Here is a 16,567-nt window from a genome sequence, read left to right on the forward strand (position 1 = left end):
GAAGTATCAAATTGACACAATAAAAAAATGATAAAAAGGTCATCACCACTGATCCTACAGAAATACAAAGTACCGTCAGAGAATACTATAAACACCTCTGTGCAAATAAACTAGAAAATCTAGAAGAAATGGATAAATTCCTGAGTCCATACAACCTACCAAGACTAAACCAAAAAGGAGACGAATCCCTGAATAGACCAATAACAAGCTCTGAAAATGAGGCAGTAACTAATAGCCTACCAATCAAAAAAAAAAAAAAAAGCCTAGGACCAGATGGATTCACAGTTGAATTCTACCAGAAGTACAAAGAGGAGCTGTTACCCTTCCTTCTGAAATTATTCCAAACAGTTGAAAAGGAGGGACTCCTCCCTAACTCATTTTATGAAGCCAGCGTCATCCTGATACCAAAACTGGGAAGAGACACAGCAAAGAAAACTTCAGGCCAATATCTCTGATGAAAATCAATGAGAAAATCCTCAATGAAATACTGGCAAACTGAATCCAGCAGCACATCAAAAAACTTATCCACCAAGATCAAGTTGGCTTCATCCCTGAGAGGCAAGGCTGGTTCAACGTATCCATGTAAACGTAATCCATACATAAACAGAACCAAAGACAAAAACCACATGATTATCTTAGTAGACACAGAAAAGGCCTTTGACAAAATTCAACATCCTTCGTGTTAAAAATTCTGAATAAATTATGTATTGATGGAACATATCTCAAAATAATAAGAGCTATTGATGACAAACCCACAGCCAATATCATACCGAATGTGCAAAAGCTGGAAGCATTCCCTTTGAAAACTGGTACAAGACAAGGATGCTCTCTCTCACCACTCCTAGTCAACATAGTATTGGAAGTTCTGGCCAGAGCAATCAGGCAAGAGAAAGAAATAAAGGGTATTCAAATAGGAAGAGAGTTAAGTTGTCTCTGTTTGCAGATGACATGATTTTATATTTAGAAAACCCCATCATCTCAGCCCAAAAACTTCATGAACTGATAAGCAACTTCAGCAAAGTCTTAGGATACAAAATCAATATGCAAAAATCACAAGCATTTCTTTACACCAACAATAGGCAAGCGGAGAGCCAAATTATGAATGAACTCCCATTCATAATCACTACAAAGAGAATAAAATACCACTAAAAAAGGGGCATGGAGGATCTCTTCGAAGAGAACTGCAAACCACTGCTCAAGAAGATAAAAGAGGACACAAACAAATGGAAAAACATTACGTCTTCATGGATAGGAAAAATCAGTATCGTGAAAATGGCCGTACTGCCCAAAGTAATTTATAGATTCAATGCTATTCTCATCAAACTACCAATGACATTTTTCACAGAATTAGAAAAAACTATTTTAAATTTCATACGACATCAAAGAAGACCCCATGTATCCAAGACAATCCTAAGCAAAAAGAACAAAGATAGTGTAATGCCTCCAGTATATAGACTTCAGACTATACTACAAGGCTACAGTAACAAAAACAACATGGTACTGGTACCAAAACAGACATATAGACCGAAGTAGCAGAACTGAGACCTCAGAAATAACACCACACATCTACTACCATCTGATCTTTGACAAACGTGACAAAAACAAGCAACAGGGAAAGGATCTCCTATTCAGTAAATGGTGCTGGAAAAACTGGCTAGCCATATGCAGAAAACTGAAACTGGACCCCTTCCTTACACCTTATACAAAAAATAACTCAGGATGAACTAAAGACTTAAATACAAAACCCCAAACCATAAAAACCCCAGAAGAAAACCTGGGCAACACCATTCAGGACATAGGCATGGGCAAAGACTTCATGACAAAAACACCAAAAGTCATTGCAACAAAAGCCACAATTGACAAATGGTGTTAAAGAGCTTATGCACAGCAAAAGCAACTATCATCAGAGTGAATAGGCAACCTATGGAATGGGAGAAAATTTTTGCAAGCTACCCATCTGACAAAGGTCTAATATCCAGAATTTACAAGGAACTTAAACATATGTACAAGAAAAAACATCATCAAAACGGGGGCAAAGGATATGAACAAACGCTTCTCAGAAGAAGACATTTACATGGCCAAGAAACAGGAAAAAAAGCTCAACATCACTAAGCAAAATCACAATGAGATACCATCTCATGCCAGTCAGAATGGCGATTATTAAAAAGGAAATGATGCTGGCAAGGCTGTGGAGAAATAGGAATGCTTTTACACTGTTGGTGAATGAGTTCAACCATTGTGGAAGACAGTACGGTGATTCCTCAAGGATCTAAAATCAGGAATACCATTTGATCCAGCAATCCCATTGCTGGCTATATACCCAAAGGAATATGAATCATTCTACTATAAAGACATATTCACAAGTATTTTTTTTTTTTAAGATAGAGTCTCACTCTGTCACCCAGGCTGGAGTGCAGTGGTGCAATCTTGGCTCACTGCAACCTCTGCCTCCCAGGTTCAAGTGATTGACCTCCCTCAGCTTCCCAAGTGGCTGGGATTACAGGTGCCCACCTCCATGCCTAGCTAATTTTTTGTATTTTTAGTAGAGAAAGGGTTTCACTATGTTGACCAGGCTGGTCTCAAACTCCTGACCTCATAATCCACCCACCTCAGCCTCCCAAAGTGCTGGGATTACAAGCTTGAACTGTTGTGCCTGGCTGCACATGTATATTTATTGCAGTGCTATTTACAGTAGCAAAGACATGGAACCAACCAAAATGCCCTTCAATGATAGACTGGATAAAGAAAATGTGGTGTGTATATACTATGGGATACTATGCAGCCATAAAAAGGAATGAGATCATGTCCTTTGCAGGAACATGGATGAAGCTGGAGGTCATCATCCTCAGCAAACCAACCCAGGAACAGAAAACCAAACACTGCATGTTCTCACTCATTAGTGGGAGTTGAACAGGGAGACCATATGGACACAGAGAGGGGAACAACACATACCAGGGCCTAGTAGGGGGTGGGGCTTGAGGGGAGGGAGCTTAGAGGACAGGTCAATAGGTGCAGCAAACTGCCATGGCATACGTATACCTGTGTAACAAACCTGCACGTTCTGCACATGTATCTCTTTTTTTTTTAAAGAAGAAAAGATTATAATGAAGGTATATCATGGAGTAGCTATATCATCTAGGTTTGTAAAAGTACACACTATGATGCTTGCACAACAAACTGACGACATGTTTCTTAGGATGTATTCCCATTGTTAAGTGATGCATGATTGACTACACTAATTGGGATTTTATATGACAAGTTAAACACTCACTTATAATGCTGTTTTCTTTTTCCATTGGCTCCAGAAGTGTGTGTTTCAAACCTCTGGATACCAAATGTGTATTCTTGTATCTTACTGAGTGTCGTAAAGCACAGTGACGATTGGCATTTTAAGACCTCAGATTTTAAAACATTGGTCTCTAGAGAAGTAGACTAACCTTCAAGAGAAAGATGAGGAATGCTGCAACTATTTGTGTTCCTACGGCTTAAAATGAGGGACATAAACTGTGCCAATCATAAAACATGATTTATGGGATCCCATTTAGAGGCCTCACAGAGTGCCAGCAAGAGGCCGCCACGGATTACAGGAGGTGCCAGTAGACCTCTACTTTCAGTGATGCTTTAGGCTTTCCAGGTATGGAAGTTTTCCTCCATCCTCAGAACTTAAGCATTCATTGGCAAAAGAATGAAGAGAAAAACCTAATGTTTTATATTGATATTGTTCACTTCCTATGTATAATCTAGAATATGTAATCAGACTAAAAGGAATTCATTTTATTACCAAATAGACTATGTCTTTTGACTTATCAAAGCTCTTTGGTAGCAAGACAGTGCCTTTTTTCTGGATACATAAATGTTTATGTTCACTCTTCCTGAGCCTTGTATGGAGAGTGAAGTAGATGAGCCCAGTGTTTTTTACTGTAAGCTACCTACCCAGCATACTTTAATATTCTGTTCTTCTGGGTGAAGCATGGTTCTTGTAAGCTTGTATTCTTACCCTAAGTGTTTAATTTGCAGCGAAGGAGTAGGTAAATAGGTTCCGACAAAGTAGGAACATTTTGGAAGGCCGGGAATTTTAACTTCAGTCTAAGGGTCTCGTACAGGGTTTAAGAAGCTAGTTTTACAAAGGTCCTTGGTAAATGTTTAGGCTCTGCAGACCAAGAGCTGCAACTATCACATGCAGTCCATCACAGTTACTCAACTCTGCCACTGTGGTGCAAAAGCAGCCAGAGATAATGCATAAATAAAAGAGCATGACTGTGTTCCAATAAAACTTTATGTACCTTGAGTCTCTTATAATTTTTACAAGTTATGAAATAATTCTTTTGATTTTTTTCTAGCATTTGAAAGTACAAAAATCATTCTTTAACTCATGAGCCATGAAATACCTTGGGCCATGCTCTAGTAGTAAAGCTGACCCCTGCTCTAGTAGTGAAAAGGCTTAAAACTCGGGGGATGCGGGGAATTATGCCATACATCAGTTTCTCTTCTCTTTCTTCTCTTATATAAAAATATGTCATTAAGCTGTGCCTCTCAGGAATGGCATGCAAATAAAATTTAAGACTGGATGACATATAAGTGCCAGGTATTTTTAATACTTGTTTGTTGGAGTGACAACACTTGCAGCTAAACTTTCTGCTGTGGTTGTTTTAAAACTGCACTTCAACTCTGGAGCATCTTTTTCTATATAATGGAAAGCCAAGGGTTTTCTCAGAATATTGCAGGAAGAAGAGAGTATTTTCTAGTTTTCTTCTCAGTGGTTTATTTCTGACAGTTTTAATACCTTTTACAACTTATTTTCAGTCAGTTTTGTAAGCTATTGTTTTGGATTTGGCAGCAACAACTAAATGAGAGTACGCTTTACAGGGCAGAGTGCTCGTGATTTTCTAGGGCAGCTGGAGTCTAGCTGCACAAGTGAATTTAATACTATTTTATTTTCCTGTTTATTTCTGAAATGTGGCTCGTGTTATTTGCAGGTGAAGATAATGCATTAAAGTCCTAGCAATTGAAAAGAGTAAAATGTACACTTGATTTAATTTGAAAACAGCATGACTCTCAAATTTAAAATGCATTAATATGTTTGCAGATTGTTTAGAGTCACAGAAATATCTGTCATTTGCTTTATTTAAAAATTTCAGGTGGAGAAACCTTGCAGCGGTGGTCAAGATTTACTTCTTTATCCAGCTAAGAGAAAGCAGATTTTGAGAAGTGAACTGGACACTGAGAAAGTACCTTCATCCCCACTACCTGCTCCCAAACAAACACCACCGTTGAAAGGGGGTCCACCTGTTATGCCAGGAGACTTTAAAGGAAAAGTGGCAGAGCTGCTGGTGAAATACACAAGTGGCCTTTGGGCTAGTGCGCTCCCAAAAGCATTTGAGGAAATGTACAAAGTGAAATTCCCTGAGGATGCCTTAAAAAATCTTGCCTCACTTTCTGATGTGTGCACCATAGACTACATTTCTGGAAATCCCCAGAAGGCCATTCTGTATGCTAAACTTCCATTGCCCACTGAAAAAATCCAAAATGATGCAGGGCAAGCACTTGGTGATCATGATATCAAGGCTATGGTTGAACAAGAGTATTTGCAGATAGAAGAAAACATTGCTGAAAGTGCTAATACCTTTATGGAGGACATAACAGTTCCTCCTTTAATGATTCCAACTGAAGCATCACCATCTGTATTGGTGGTTGAACTGAGCAACACAAATGAAGTGGTTATCAGGCAAGTTTCATTTTCTAATTCTTTAGAATTTTGATTTACTGTTGTCACTTGACTATTCTTCACATGGATGCTGAGGGTTAAAGGAAGAATAATATATTCTTAGTTCTATAGGGTGAGGCTTAATAATGTATTAATATTTGTTAAATGTTCCAAATATACAACTATCCTAAGACCTCTAATAGCTTTAAAAATTACAATGATAATATGAACTTGAAAAAAAAGATTTATGTCAAAAGGATGATGGTAACTATATTATGTCAAAAGCAATAACGAGTTCACAGAAAAAGCAAATGCGCCACATGCTACATAGTACTATTTAATCTGGGACTATGTAGTATTTCCTGAAAGTAAAAATAGCTCAGAACTGCTTTCCTTGTATAATACATCAGATTAGGCCTTGGACCCAAGGTGTTCTGTTATTTGAGTCTTTCAGTATCATTGCCTGGGAGGAGGCGTCGTTGCCTAAGTAGCTAATGATAACTAGAATAACAAAAAACAGTCCAGCTCCAGGCACCTGTCCTGGTCTTTTGGAGAAAATGCAGAATACATGGAAACTATAGAAGACTATAATCTGCAGTTTCCAGTTGGGAAAAAGAATGGGAACCTGTGTAGCTGAACCCGTGGAGGCACCAGTCTGGGGTGTGACCATGGCTAGGCAGATCAGAAAAATGCTGCAGTAAACAGAATCTGGGCTCCTTCATCCAAATGGTCCTTTGGTTTGGGCTGTCACTCCTCTAGAGACCCATAACTGAGCTGGAAAGGCCCAACGAAGGACCACAAAAAATAATCAGAATCAATGAAAGGAGAGCTCAGAAATTTAAAGCTCTTTCATTTGAACAAAGGAAGTCTGAGTAGATAATAGAGTGAACCTAGTGTCTTCTGATGCTCAAACTAGAAGAACCTCCAGAAACTTTAGAGAGGATAAAGCTTTTATTCTAAGCTGTGGTGTGTGGCCTGAAGATACAAATAGGTTGCTGAGGGCTAGAGGTCCCGATATGTTTCACTAATGTATTGAAGTAAAGGAAATATATTGAAGGCCACATTGCCAGCTTTTACCATTTGACATTATAAAGAAACCTCCATGGCAGGATCCTTTGGTATCTGTTAACCAGTAATTGTTGGTGCCATAGTCAGAGACCAAGCACCAGGCTGGACCAATCACATGATTTCTGTTGTTGTCACCAAGGTTTGTCAGGAGTCTGGATCAGTTTTAGGACTTTACTAGGAGGGTTCTAATCTATTCTAGGATGATCAGGTCCAGGGTCTTCAGATTATTTAAATACCCTTTCCCAGTGGGAATTTAAATCCTGGAGTCAGCATTTTAGGTGTTCAGCAGAGTGGCTGGCAGCCAGCAAGCACGATGGGTAATGTTTGCCATTAGACTGACCATAGGTCATTGGCTTCTGCCCTCCCCCACAAGACTTTGCCAACCTCTACCAGACTGAACCCTATTCTGTACCTGCATCTTCACCCAGGCAGGCAGTAGACACTGGAAGCTGGGTCTCTGGCTCATTAGTGCCTGGAGGTGCTATGACAGAACCTTCATGTCAAATATGGAAATCCCTTTTCTCTTCTCTCAAAAATTAACTTTGTAAAGCTTCATATTGATAACATCCTTAAGTTGGCCTATGCATCATTCTTTACCCCTCTTGCTCAGGTAATTCAGGGACAATATATGACCCGATTCTTTTCATTACCCACTCTCATACCAACTGTAATGTCAGTCCTGCACTCTGCCCCATCCAATACCCTCTGTCTTCCCCCTATCTGTGCAGCCCACCTTCTCTCCTGGCTGCTTAAGAGAACAGAAGTTGCCTGCACATCCCAAGCCACTTCTCATCACCTTCCTCCCTTCTGGAAGGAGCCTGTGGTTGGCAGACCACCACATCAGGGAGGCAGCCCAGGCCTCTGCCAGTTGAGTGCCCAGGGCTATGTAGCAGCACTAGGGGGCAGCCCAGGGAGACTCTAGGTCCCAGGAAATGGGCACTCGGGTAAAGTTGCAGACCTTCTGGAGGACTTCAGAGTCAAGAGTACAGCAGCATTCCAGGCAGTGCCTTAATATTTGCAAAGCTCAATACATTTAAATGACAGTAGCTGACTCAGTGGCACATACACATCCTCCCAACTATTCAGCAGGCTGAGGTGAGAAGATTGCTTGATCCCAGGAGTCCAGCCTAGGTAACGTAGCAGTGAAGCCCTGTCTCTGAAAAAAAAAAAAAAATTAAATTTAAACGATAATAATATGGCAAAACTTCTGCAGCTATTTTTGAAGCCAATATGTACATAATATTTCATTTTAAAATAGGCATTGTACATTGTTTTCCATTTTGTGTAGGACTTTCTGCAGTGTTTCCCCCCCTCCCCCCCAGTAATGAATAGGTTGACTATGGCATCTTCTGCCTGGCTGATAATTACCAAAAATACATAGAAATAGTCCTAAAGGAGCCATTTCTTAGAGCTGTACAGACCACTTGGGGCCTGGGTAAAACCTGGAACAATAAAAAGAACAATGTTATTGTGGCATCTCCCCTGTCTCCCTGGCCAAATGATGCTGGTGCTGTTAGAGTATGGCCTTCCAGCTAAAAAGGCCTTAATCCTATAGCTGGGACAGCTTCTGTTACATGACCCAAACTTGATTTGCCAGGTTTTACACCCTGGAAGGAGATCCTTGATGAAGTCATCTCTGAGGACATAAGTACAAGAAAACTGTAACCTGTTTTGATAACATGAACTGGAACAAGGCGACCACAGTTATCAACAGTAGAAAACTGTAGAAGAGAATAAGAACATAATCCTGAAAAAATATATGTATCAGTAAGCATACAGTTTTAGAGACATTTGGCTAGAATATGGTACTTCTTTTAATGGTATCAGAAGTCTACATTTTGTTGTAATTTGTTCAGATTGTTTAATAAGTTTGGAGAGGGTGTCATATTGTTGTGTTTAATGTACTTAAAGCTTTGTTTTTTCTCTAGTAAAATTTCATTGCTTTTCAAAGCTTGACCCAGCCTTAGTTAGGGCAACACTATGTGCTAGATTCTCTTCTTAGTAATCAGTAAAGATTTCCAGCAGCCTTAATCAAGATCCAGCATCGACCCTTGCTTCTGGTCTCCAGGCCTCCCTTGGCATCTCCATTTTCCATGTTTCTTCCTCTCCTCTCTGCCTGACTCTTTTGTCAGCCTCGTCCTTCCTGAGGACACCATCACTCTTTCCTATTATGCCCTCATTCTCTGGATTGCCTCAGATTTCCTTTGTTGTGGGATATGTTGAACCAGACATTTGCTGCGTTGTTTGGTGTGTGTTTTGTGCAATCTCCATAATCCCTTCTTTTCCAAGAGGTAACTGTTCACTGAATACATGTTCTTCTCCCTGTTGATGTAAGCAAGTCTGAGGCTGGAACCAAAGATGGCAGCAGAGAAAACAGAAGACCATAAATGAATTCCTATTGCTTTTCTTCTAGGTTGCTTCATTTGTGTTCTCTTCTTTTAACTGATTCAGATATGTGGGCAAAGACTATTCAGCTGCTCAGGAATTAATGGAAGATGAGATGAAGGAATATTACAGTAAGAATCCTAAGGTCACACCAGTCCAGGCCGTGCATGTTGGGCAGTTGCTGGCCATAAATGCCGAGGAGGATGCCTGGTTACGGGCACAGGTCATCTCAGCAGAAGAGAACAAAATAAAGGCAAGCACTGTTTACTTTGTCTTAGCATCATGGACACAGATACCTTATTACTTTCCAAATGTGAATATTCATTACATTTTTTAAATGTAAATGTTGTATCCTATAACTATGTGTAGTTTTCAATGGAAGTTTAAAAGATAGTATCTGTAAAAGGTTATCCCTGTCAGCCTTTGAATTCATGGTAGTCATACTATCTCAGAGTTTTAGTTAAAAAAAAGTAAATTCTCCATGGGAGTATCCATAACCCATTATCCAATCAGGGAAAGACACTTCCTATTCCCAGGGGATGTACAGTGACTACTGACCAAGCTCTGTGGGCCTCTTATCAAGGCCAGTACTTTGGAGTGAGGGAAACCATAAGACCACAGGAGACCATTCTTCCTCTCCTTCTTCTGTAGCCTAGACACAGATCCTTCTCCACAGCTGCTCCTGGCGTAGCCCTCTTCGCCCTCTTCATGCTCTCGGAAAGGCCAGTGGGCCCTTTTGCCTCTCTCTTCCATCAGCAGACTCTTAAGACTTCTGGGCTTGGCTACATTCGTGGATATCAGCCCCTGCCCTTTGCCTCTTCATACCGTCAATCCAGAGACCAAGATGCACAGTTCCCCGAGAGCGGCATTATCTCAGGGCCTTGGAACTGCCAGATAGAATGCAGAGAAATTACGTATTAGCTCCATGTGCTGTATGGTCAGTTGTCGTAGTCTACTTTTAATGTGTTTCTTCTTTCTATCTTGGTGGAAGCTGTGTGTCTGTTTGGAATTTATCCTTTGAATATTGGGCCTGCTACTTTATAGAGAATTTGGAGGGAGAGTAAGTCTTTTCTTTCTTGATTGTTAAGATGTCTCCCTTCCCTAAAGGGAAATTGTGCTTTAAGACTTGGATTCATTTCTGTCTTTCATGATGGGAAGGACACTGTGTAGAAGGGTAACCCTAGTTCTCCACTACTATAGTCCCTTGTATTTATATGGAGCACTCTTGGATCATGAGGGAAACATGTCTAAGATCTTTTGGTTTTCTCTAGATTTTGCAAGCAGGGAAATATGCTTCTATTTCTGCAGCCTCTGTTCCATAATACAAAACCTTATTCCATGGGTCACTATCAGCCACCAGCCAGTAATCCCATATGTGTCATTGAGTGCAAATGACCAGTCCCTGACCCAGGCTTAAGTCCATCAGTTATTGGCCACTGAACCCCCTGCCTCAGGTGGGAGTTAGGAGATCAGAAAAGGATCTGCTGTTTCTTAACCAGGTTTCTCAATAGGAGAGGCCCCAACCCTCTCTAGAAGTAAGCTCACCCAACTACCAAGCCACCCTTTCCCATTTGCAGAGCCATTTAGGAAATTTCCTAGCCAAATCTACAGAGGCACAAATGTTAAGTAATTTGGCTGACTTTAAAAATCTGAAAATTGGAAAATAGCTTGGCAGTTTCTTATAAACATTTAGCATATGATCCATAAGGGCCACAAGGTATCTTGTACATACATGTGTGTTGGGGCATTATTATTAATAGCCCCAAACTGGACACAGCCCAAATGTTCACCAACAGGTGAATCATAGAAATGAGTTATAGTTTAATGGAACTCTGTCCAACAATAAAAATGAATTAACTACTGATATGAAAAGTTTCATGGCCAAATCTCACAGACTTTGTGCTGAGCAAAAAAAGGCAGGCACAAGAGAGTAATGTTTAATGATTTCATATAAATGATGTATAATAACAGGTATAATTCATCTGCAGTGGTAGAAATCAGATCAGTGGTTGCCTGGGACAGGAGGTAGAGGGGGGCTAATTGCAAAGTTGCCAGCAGGAGGGAACTTTTTGGGGTGGTGTAAATGGTCTATGTGTTGATTATGGTGATAATTATATGGATGTATATATTGGTCAAAGCCCATCAAACTGTATTGTGAACAGGCATCTTTTATTCAGCGTAAGTTATATTTGGATAAAGTTTGAAACAAATGTGGAAGAAGCTAAGGACCACGATGATCACCGGACCAGTGGAGAACACAGGGCTCAGACACTAGTCCAGAGTCTGCCTGTTTTTGGGTGTGTGCCTTTGGTCAAGTCCCTTCATTCCTCTGGGTCTCTAGTTGATAATAAATAACTATCCCTAAACGTTCCTAGATAAACTTCTATTTCCTGGCCATTTCTCTCCCCTGGCCCTTAGGAAGTTCAACAAAAGCTAACCTATTTTAAGGCACAGGGATTTCTTATGAAGAGAAGAATCATACATAAATCCTAGTGACACATTAACAGTATAACAGTATTTACAATAAATAATGCCGGTATTCCACAACGATATCTCCCAGTCTGAGATATAGAAATAGGGCAATCACTTTCTTTTCTCCCTTCCTCCTTCTACTTTGGGACTTCAAGCTCTTATGTTAGATAGAACTGAGTCTCAGCTCTGCCATTTTTAGCTGTGTGGCCTTAGGAAAGTTGTTTAACTTCCCTGATTGTTTATCTGTAAATTCAGATAGTTGCATCATGTTGTAACTGCCTGATACACTTTTTTACTATTCTGGAGCCAGGAACAAAACAGACAAGTCCTTGTTCTCAAGAAGCTTACATTCTAGTGAGAAAAGACAGATGATAAGTGTACAATAAACACACAAAACAATTTTAGTGCAATGAAGGAAATAACCAAGGTACTATGATAGAAAATAACTCTGAAGGAAGAGATAGGCAGAGTGATGTGATCTTACTTAGATGCTTCAGAAATCATTCTGGGACTGTTTTGGGGAACAGATTGTATTATATAGTAGGGCACAGAAGGAAAGTAATACTGGTTAGCTGGCTATTGTAATAGCCAGCTACTTTGTCACCTAGATTAGTGAAGATGAAGGTAGTGGAAGAGATTCAGGATATATTTGGAGGTAGAACTGACAGGACAATAACTTATTGGAGTGGGTGGTAAGCAAAAGAGAAGATTCAAGATAGCTACTTGGTTTGTGGCTTGAGCAATTGACTGGATATTGGTGCCATTGTTGAAACTGGGAAGTGAAAGAGAAAAACCATTATGGAGAACAATTGAGAATTTCATAGGACCTACAAGGTTTGAGAATGGCTATCAGATGTCACATGGATGAACTTGGAGCTCAGAAGCAGTTAGGACTGGAGATGTGTCAGGTTGGGAGATATCAGCGTATAGGTGCTATGTGAAGTCACCGGTCGAGATGGGATCACCTAGAGAAAGAATACACATAGAGAGGAGGAGGGCCCTAGGGCCAAGTCCTAAAACCCTTCAGCATTTACATGGAGGCAGAAGGGGAGCAGAGAAGCATGCAAAGATGGCCAAAGAAGAAAAAGCAAGAGAGTGGTATCACAGAAACCAGAAAAAGGAAGCGTCTCTCGTACAAGGGGGCAACCAGCCTGTCATTACTGCTGAGAGTTTTGGGCTGGTTGTGAAGAATAAAAAAGATGGCTCGGTATCTTGTGCAGTAGCAAGCTCTTGTAACAGCAGTGATTGTAGCAATCTGGGCCTGAACTTGTTCCCCATATTCCCATGAAGCTGACAGAGACTATTTCTCCCTTTTTTTGGAGAAACCCCAGTTACTTAGCACCAGTCTTGCTTCACTTGAATTGAACTTTGGCTGGCGGTGGATACCAATTCCATCTTTGCCTTCCCTGTCAGATCCTTGGTGAGCAGGAAAAACCAGGATGATGTGATCACCCACTGAGGCTGGTGCCAGTTTGGCCTGACTGAGACCCACATCCCAGGGGTGTCTGCTGGTGATGCTGGGAGACCTTTGGCCACTTGATGGTGCCAGAGAACCAGGAATAGACTGGGGCCTCATGCCAGGATTATGTGACTACTGGCCCTGATCCCAGGACATTAGAGAGAAAGATAACTGAGCCCTCACAGAATGAAGGACACAGGGGAGGGTGTGGTGAGAGTCACACTGGACAATGCATGGACGAGTGTTTTATAAACTGCAGTTGCCATACAAATATGTGATGATATGATTAAAAACAAGGAAGAAAAGAAACAAGCTACAAACAGTTCAGAAACACTTTGAAGCTTTTGGAGCAGTTATTCTTTAATCTGTTTTTGCACTGAGAATACATTTTGAATTTCCCAGGAGTCATGATTTTGCATGCTGTGTCCTATTGTTAGACCACATTATCTTCATTTTGGGCCTGGGAAGAACGGAGTCTAAGTTGTAGATGGTGATAGCTATTAAAGGAAATGAGAGCTGCCTGACTCCTGAGGCCTATGAGAAGTAAAAACAGGTGCTAATTTAGGATTGGAGAAATAGGCTTGTGCACTTAAATGGCCAGCTGCCTGATGTGCAGCCCTGCCAGCAATCTAGGCCTAAGTCAGTGTTGAGTCAGATGTGGATTCTAAGAGATGATCTTTCTGATATAGTATAGACATGCCACACAGGCTTGCTTATCACATGGCCAGGGAAAGGAGTTAGTGGTGTCTTCGGCTTTTTTCTGTTAGAGTCTCTGCTGGGGAGGTTTTTTGTTTTGTGTGTTTAGTACTATAATCTAGGTACTAAGAAACTGGCCTATGGACTTTATTTTCAGGGTGGAAGTGAAAGAAACCTACTTCATGTTACTCGGTGTTTCTTAGCCAAGACTTTGCCCTGGTTTTTGTTGTTCTTTTGTTTTGCTTTGTTTTTGTTTGTTTTTTGAAAAAATAACCATCATTGGCTTTAATTAGAGATACTGCATAGGTTTTCAACATTTTCCCTTAGATTCTTAGTTACCATCCTAAACCATAGCTTAATGTTTCTAGATTTTTATTTTTCTCAAAAAAAAAGTCTTTTGTGTTTAGATAATCCTTCTAAACTGAAGGTTCTATAAATACTCTTAAAAATAATATTCAAGGGCCGAGCACGGTGGCTCACGCCTGTAATCCCAGCACTTTGGGAGGCCGAGGCGGGTGGATCACGTGGTCAAGAGATCGAGACCATCCTGGTCAACAAGGTGAAACCCCGTCTCTACTAAAAATACAAAAAATTAGCTGGGCATGGTGGCGCGTTCCTGTAATCCCAGCTACTCAGGAGGCTGAGGCAGGAGAATTGCCCGAACCCAGGAGGCGGAGGTTGCGGTGAGCCGAGATCGCGCCATTGCACTCCAGCCTGAGTAACAAGAGCGAAACTCCGTCTCAAAATAAATAAATAAATAAAATTAAATTAAATTAAAAAATAATATTCAGGCTCTTAATAATCTGTGCTAATGGTGAGGAAAAGTCAAGCAGGTTTCTGCAAACACAGACCTCTGTCCAGCAGACTTAGGGCCTTTTGCTGAGTTGGATGAAGGCCCAACCCAGCTTCACACCCTTGAAAAAAATAGGTACACCTATTTTTCAGTTTAGAATTCCATGTTGTTCAGCTGTGATACTATTGTTGTCACTGATGAAGGATCTCAGTCCCTGGAAGCACAGTAGCTGAGAGCAGCCATCACAAATGCTGCTTTGGGGATTTAGAATCTGATAAATACCTCAAAGATGATGCCTGCTGTAGAAACAAATACTGCCGTCCAGGGAACGGGTGGAAGTGTGTAACTCAAAAAAGAATGAGCTGATGCAGGTGTCATGATATCAATGAAACTACCAAAGGGGAGGGGAGCAGAGTTGGCAGAAACAGGTAGATATGCTGCTGAGAGACTGGCAATAGCAAGGTGGCAGGGCTGAGCAGTCTTGGTCTTCCCATTGAAGGGGTAGAGTGAGGTAGAGAATTGGGGCCTGGAACCAGTAGCCCTGGTTTCCTTGGTCTCAGCTTCAGCCTTTCTCTTCTGTGGTAAGTCAGGGGCACCTCCACAGCTTTTTCCAGGTGCCACTGTACCACTCAGCTTGCTGATTATGGAATAAAATTGAGCCAATCAAACGTATCAAATGAATTCTTTAAAGAGAGGATAAAGAACTAACTGGTTTTTTTTTTTAATCATTAGGTATGCTATGTTGACTATGGCTTTAGTGAAAATGTTGAAAAGAGCAAAGCATACAAATTAAACCCGAAGTTTTGTTCACTCTCATTTCAGGCTACAAAATGTAAGCTTGCAGGTAAGAGGAACTTTTTTCATAACTCCTCCATTTCGATAGGTTATTACCACTGTACTTTTGGATGGTTGAATATAAAATGGACTAAGTATCTTGTGTTGTCATGTGTTATTTCTTGAAAGGTTTAAATAAATTCATGTCAAATGCGTCTTTATAAGATATTATAAAAATGTTATGTTTTTGTATTTTATGTTATATATAAAAACTTACTATATTTTATTATAAAAATGTCTATTAGCCATCTTGAAAGGATTTTTCTTGTTCTGACTGCCCTAGTAACAATTGATAGAGGCCCTGTTTCATGACATTTGATCAGTTTCAGTACGTTGTTCAGCATGTTGCTAGGTGACTCTCAGCCCCTTTCCTGCTGAGATGGACTGTGGCGATGCTTAGGACTGACACACCCTTATGCACCCAAGCATGAGTTTGATTACAGGTCACATGCAGTTTCTTGCATAGTAGATGTATCTTGTCCTTTTCCTTCCTCTTAGATAGGAAACAGAGGAATCCACTTGAATGAAACTTAAAGACAGAGGACACATTGGTTGTGTTCATGATTTTAAGAAAGGTGGGGGGCATTGAAATATGCACCATGCCAGGGGAGCTTGAGTCAAATGCAGAAAATAATCATAATTATTTCATGAAAATTAGTACTCTGAAGAAATGCCTCCTTCCCAGCGGGATGAATTCTTATGTCACAGGAGCCGGGTTTGACTCTTATCTGTGAGTTAAACCGGAAGAAATTTTAAAAACTTACTAAAAACTTTTAGAACTGGTTTTGGAAAGAATGTACCAACAGCATAGGACAGGATTTCGGGTGTTGAAATTAAATGTTTGAGAAAAATTCAAAGTTGTACGTCTGGAGAACAGAACAAGTTGAAGAAAAAACTGAGGAGGAGTCTGAATTTTAGCTTGTAGATTTAAAGTAGAAAAATATAGAAATAGACAGCATAGTACCATTAGGGGAAATATGAACTAGTTTTTATTAGCTTAATACATTAGCTTAGAATTGTCATATGTGTTATATGGAACTACAATTTTCCAAGAATTTAAAGAGTAGGTAGACCACAACAAAATTCACCTAATACCTGTGTTATGTTAAACACTGTTTAATCTCACTTTAATAAATCAGAAGGTTCTTTGGTATCC

General features: G+C 40.3%; 1 protein-coding gene across 1 annotated transcript in view; it reads left to right on the forward strand.

The window, feature by feature from the left end:
• TDRD7 (tudor domain containing 7) overlaps positions 1–16,567 on the forward strand; it is an 84,574-nt gene that overhangs the window by 44,970 nt on the left and 23,037 nt on the right. Inside the window, exons 7-9 of the mRNA XM_003940065.4 lie at positions 5,139–5,725; positions 9,224–9,410; positions 15,310–15,421. Of these exons, the coding sequence (XP_003940114.1) occupies positions 5,139–5,725; positions 9,224–9,410; positions 15,310–15,421 (886 nt within the window). The remainder of the gene's footprint in view (positions 1–5,138; positions 5,726–9,223; positions 9,411–15,309; positions 15,422–16,567) is intronic.

Source organism: Saimiri boliviensis, chromosome 2 (assembly GCF_048565385.1).
Source record: "Saimiri boliviensis isolate mSaiBol1 chromosome 2, mSaiBol1.pri, whole genome shotgun sequence".
NCBI lineage: Eukaryota > Metazoa > Chordata > Mammalia > Primates > Cebidae > Saimiri > Saimiri boliviensis.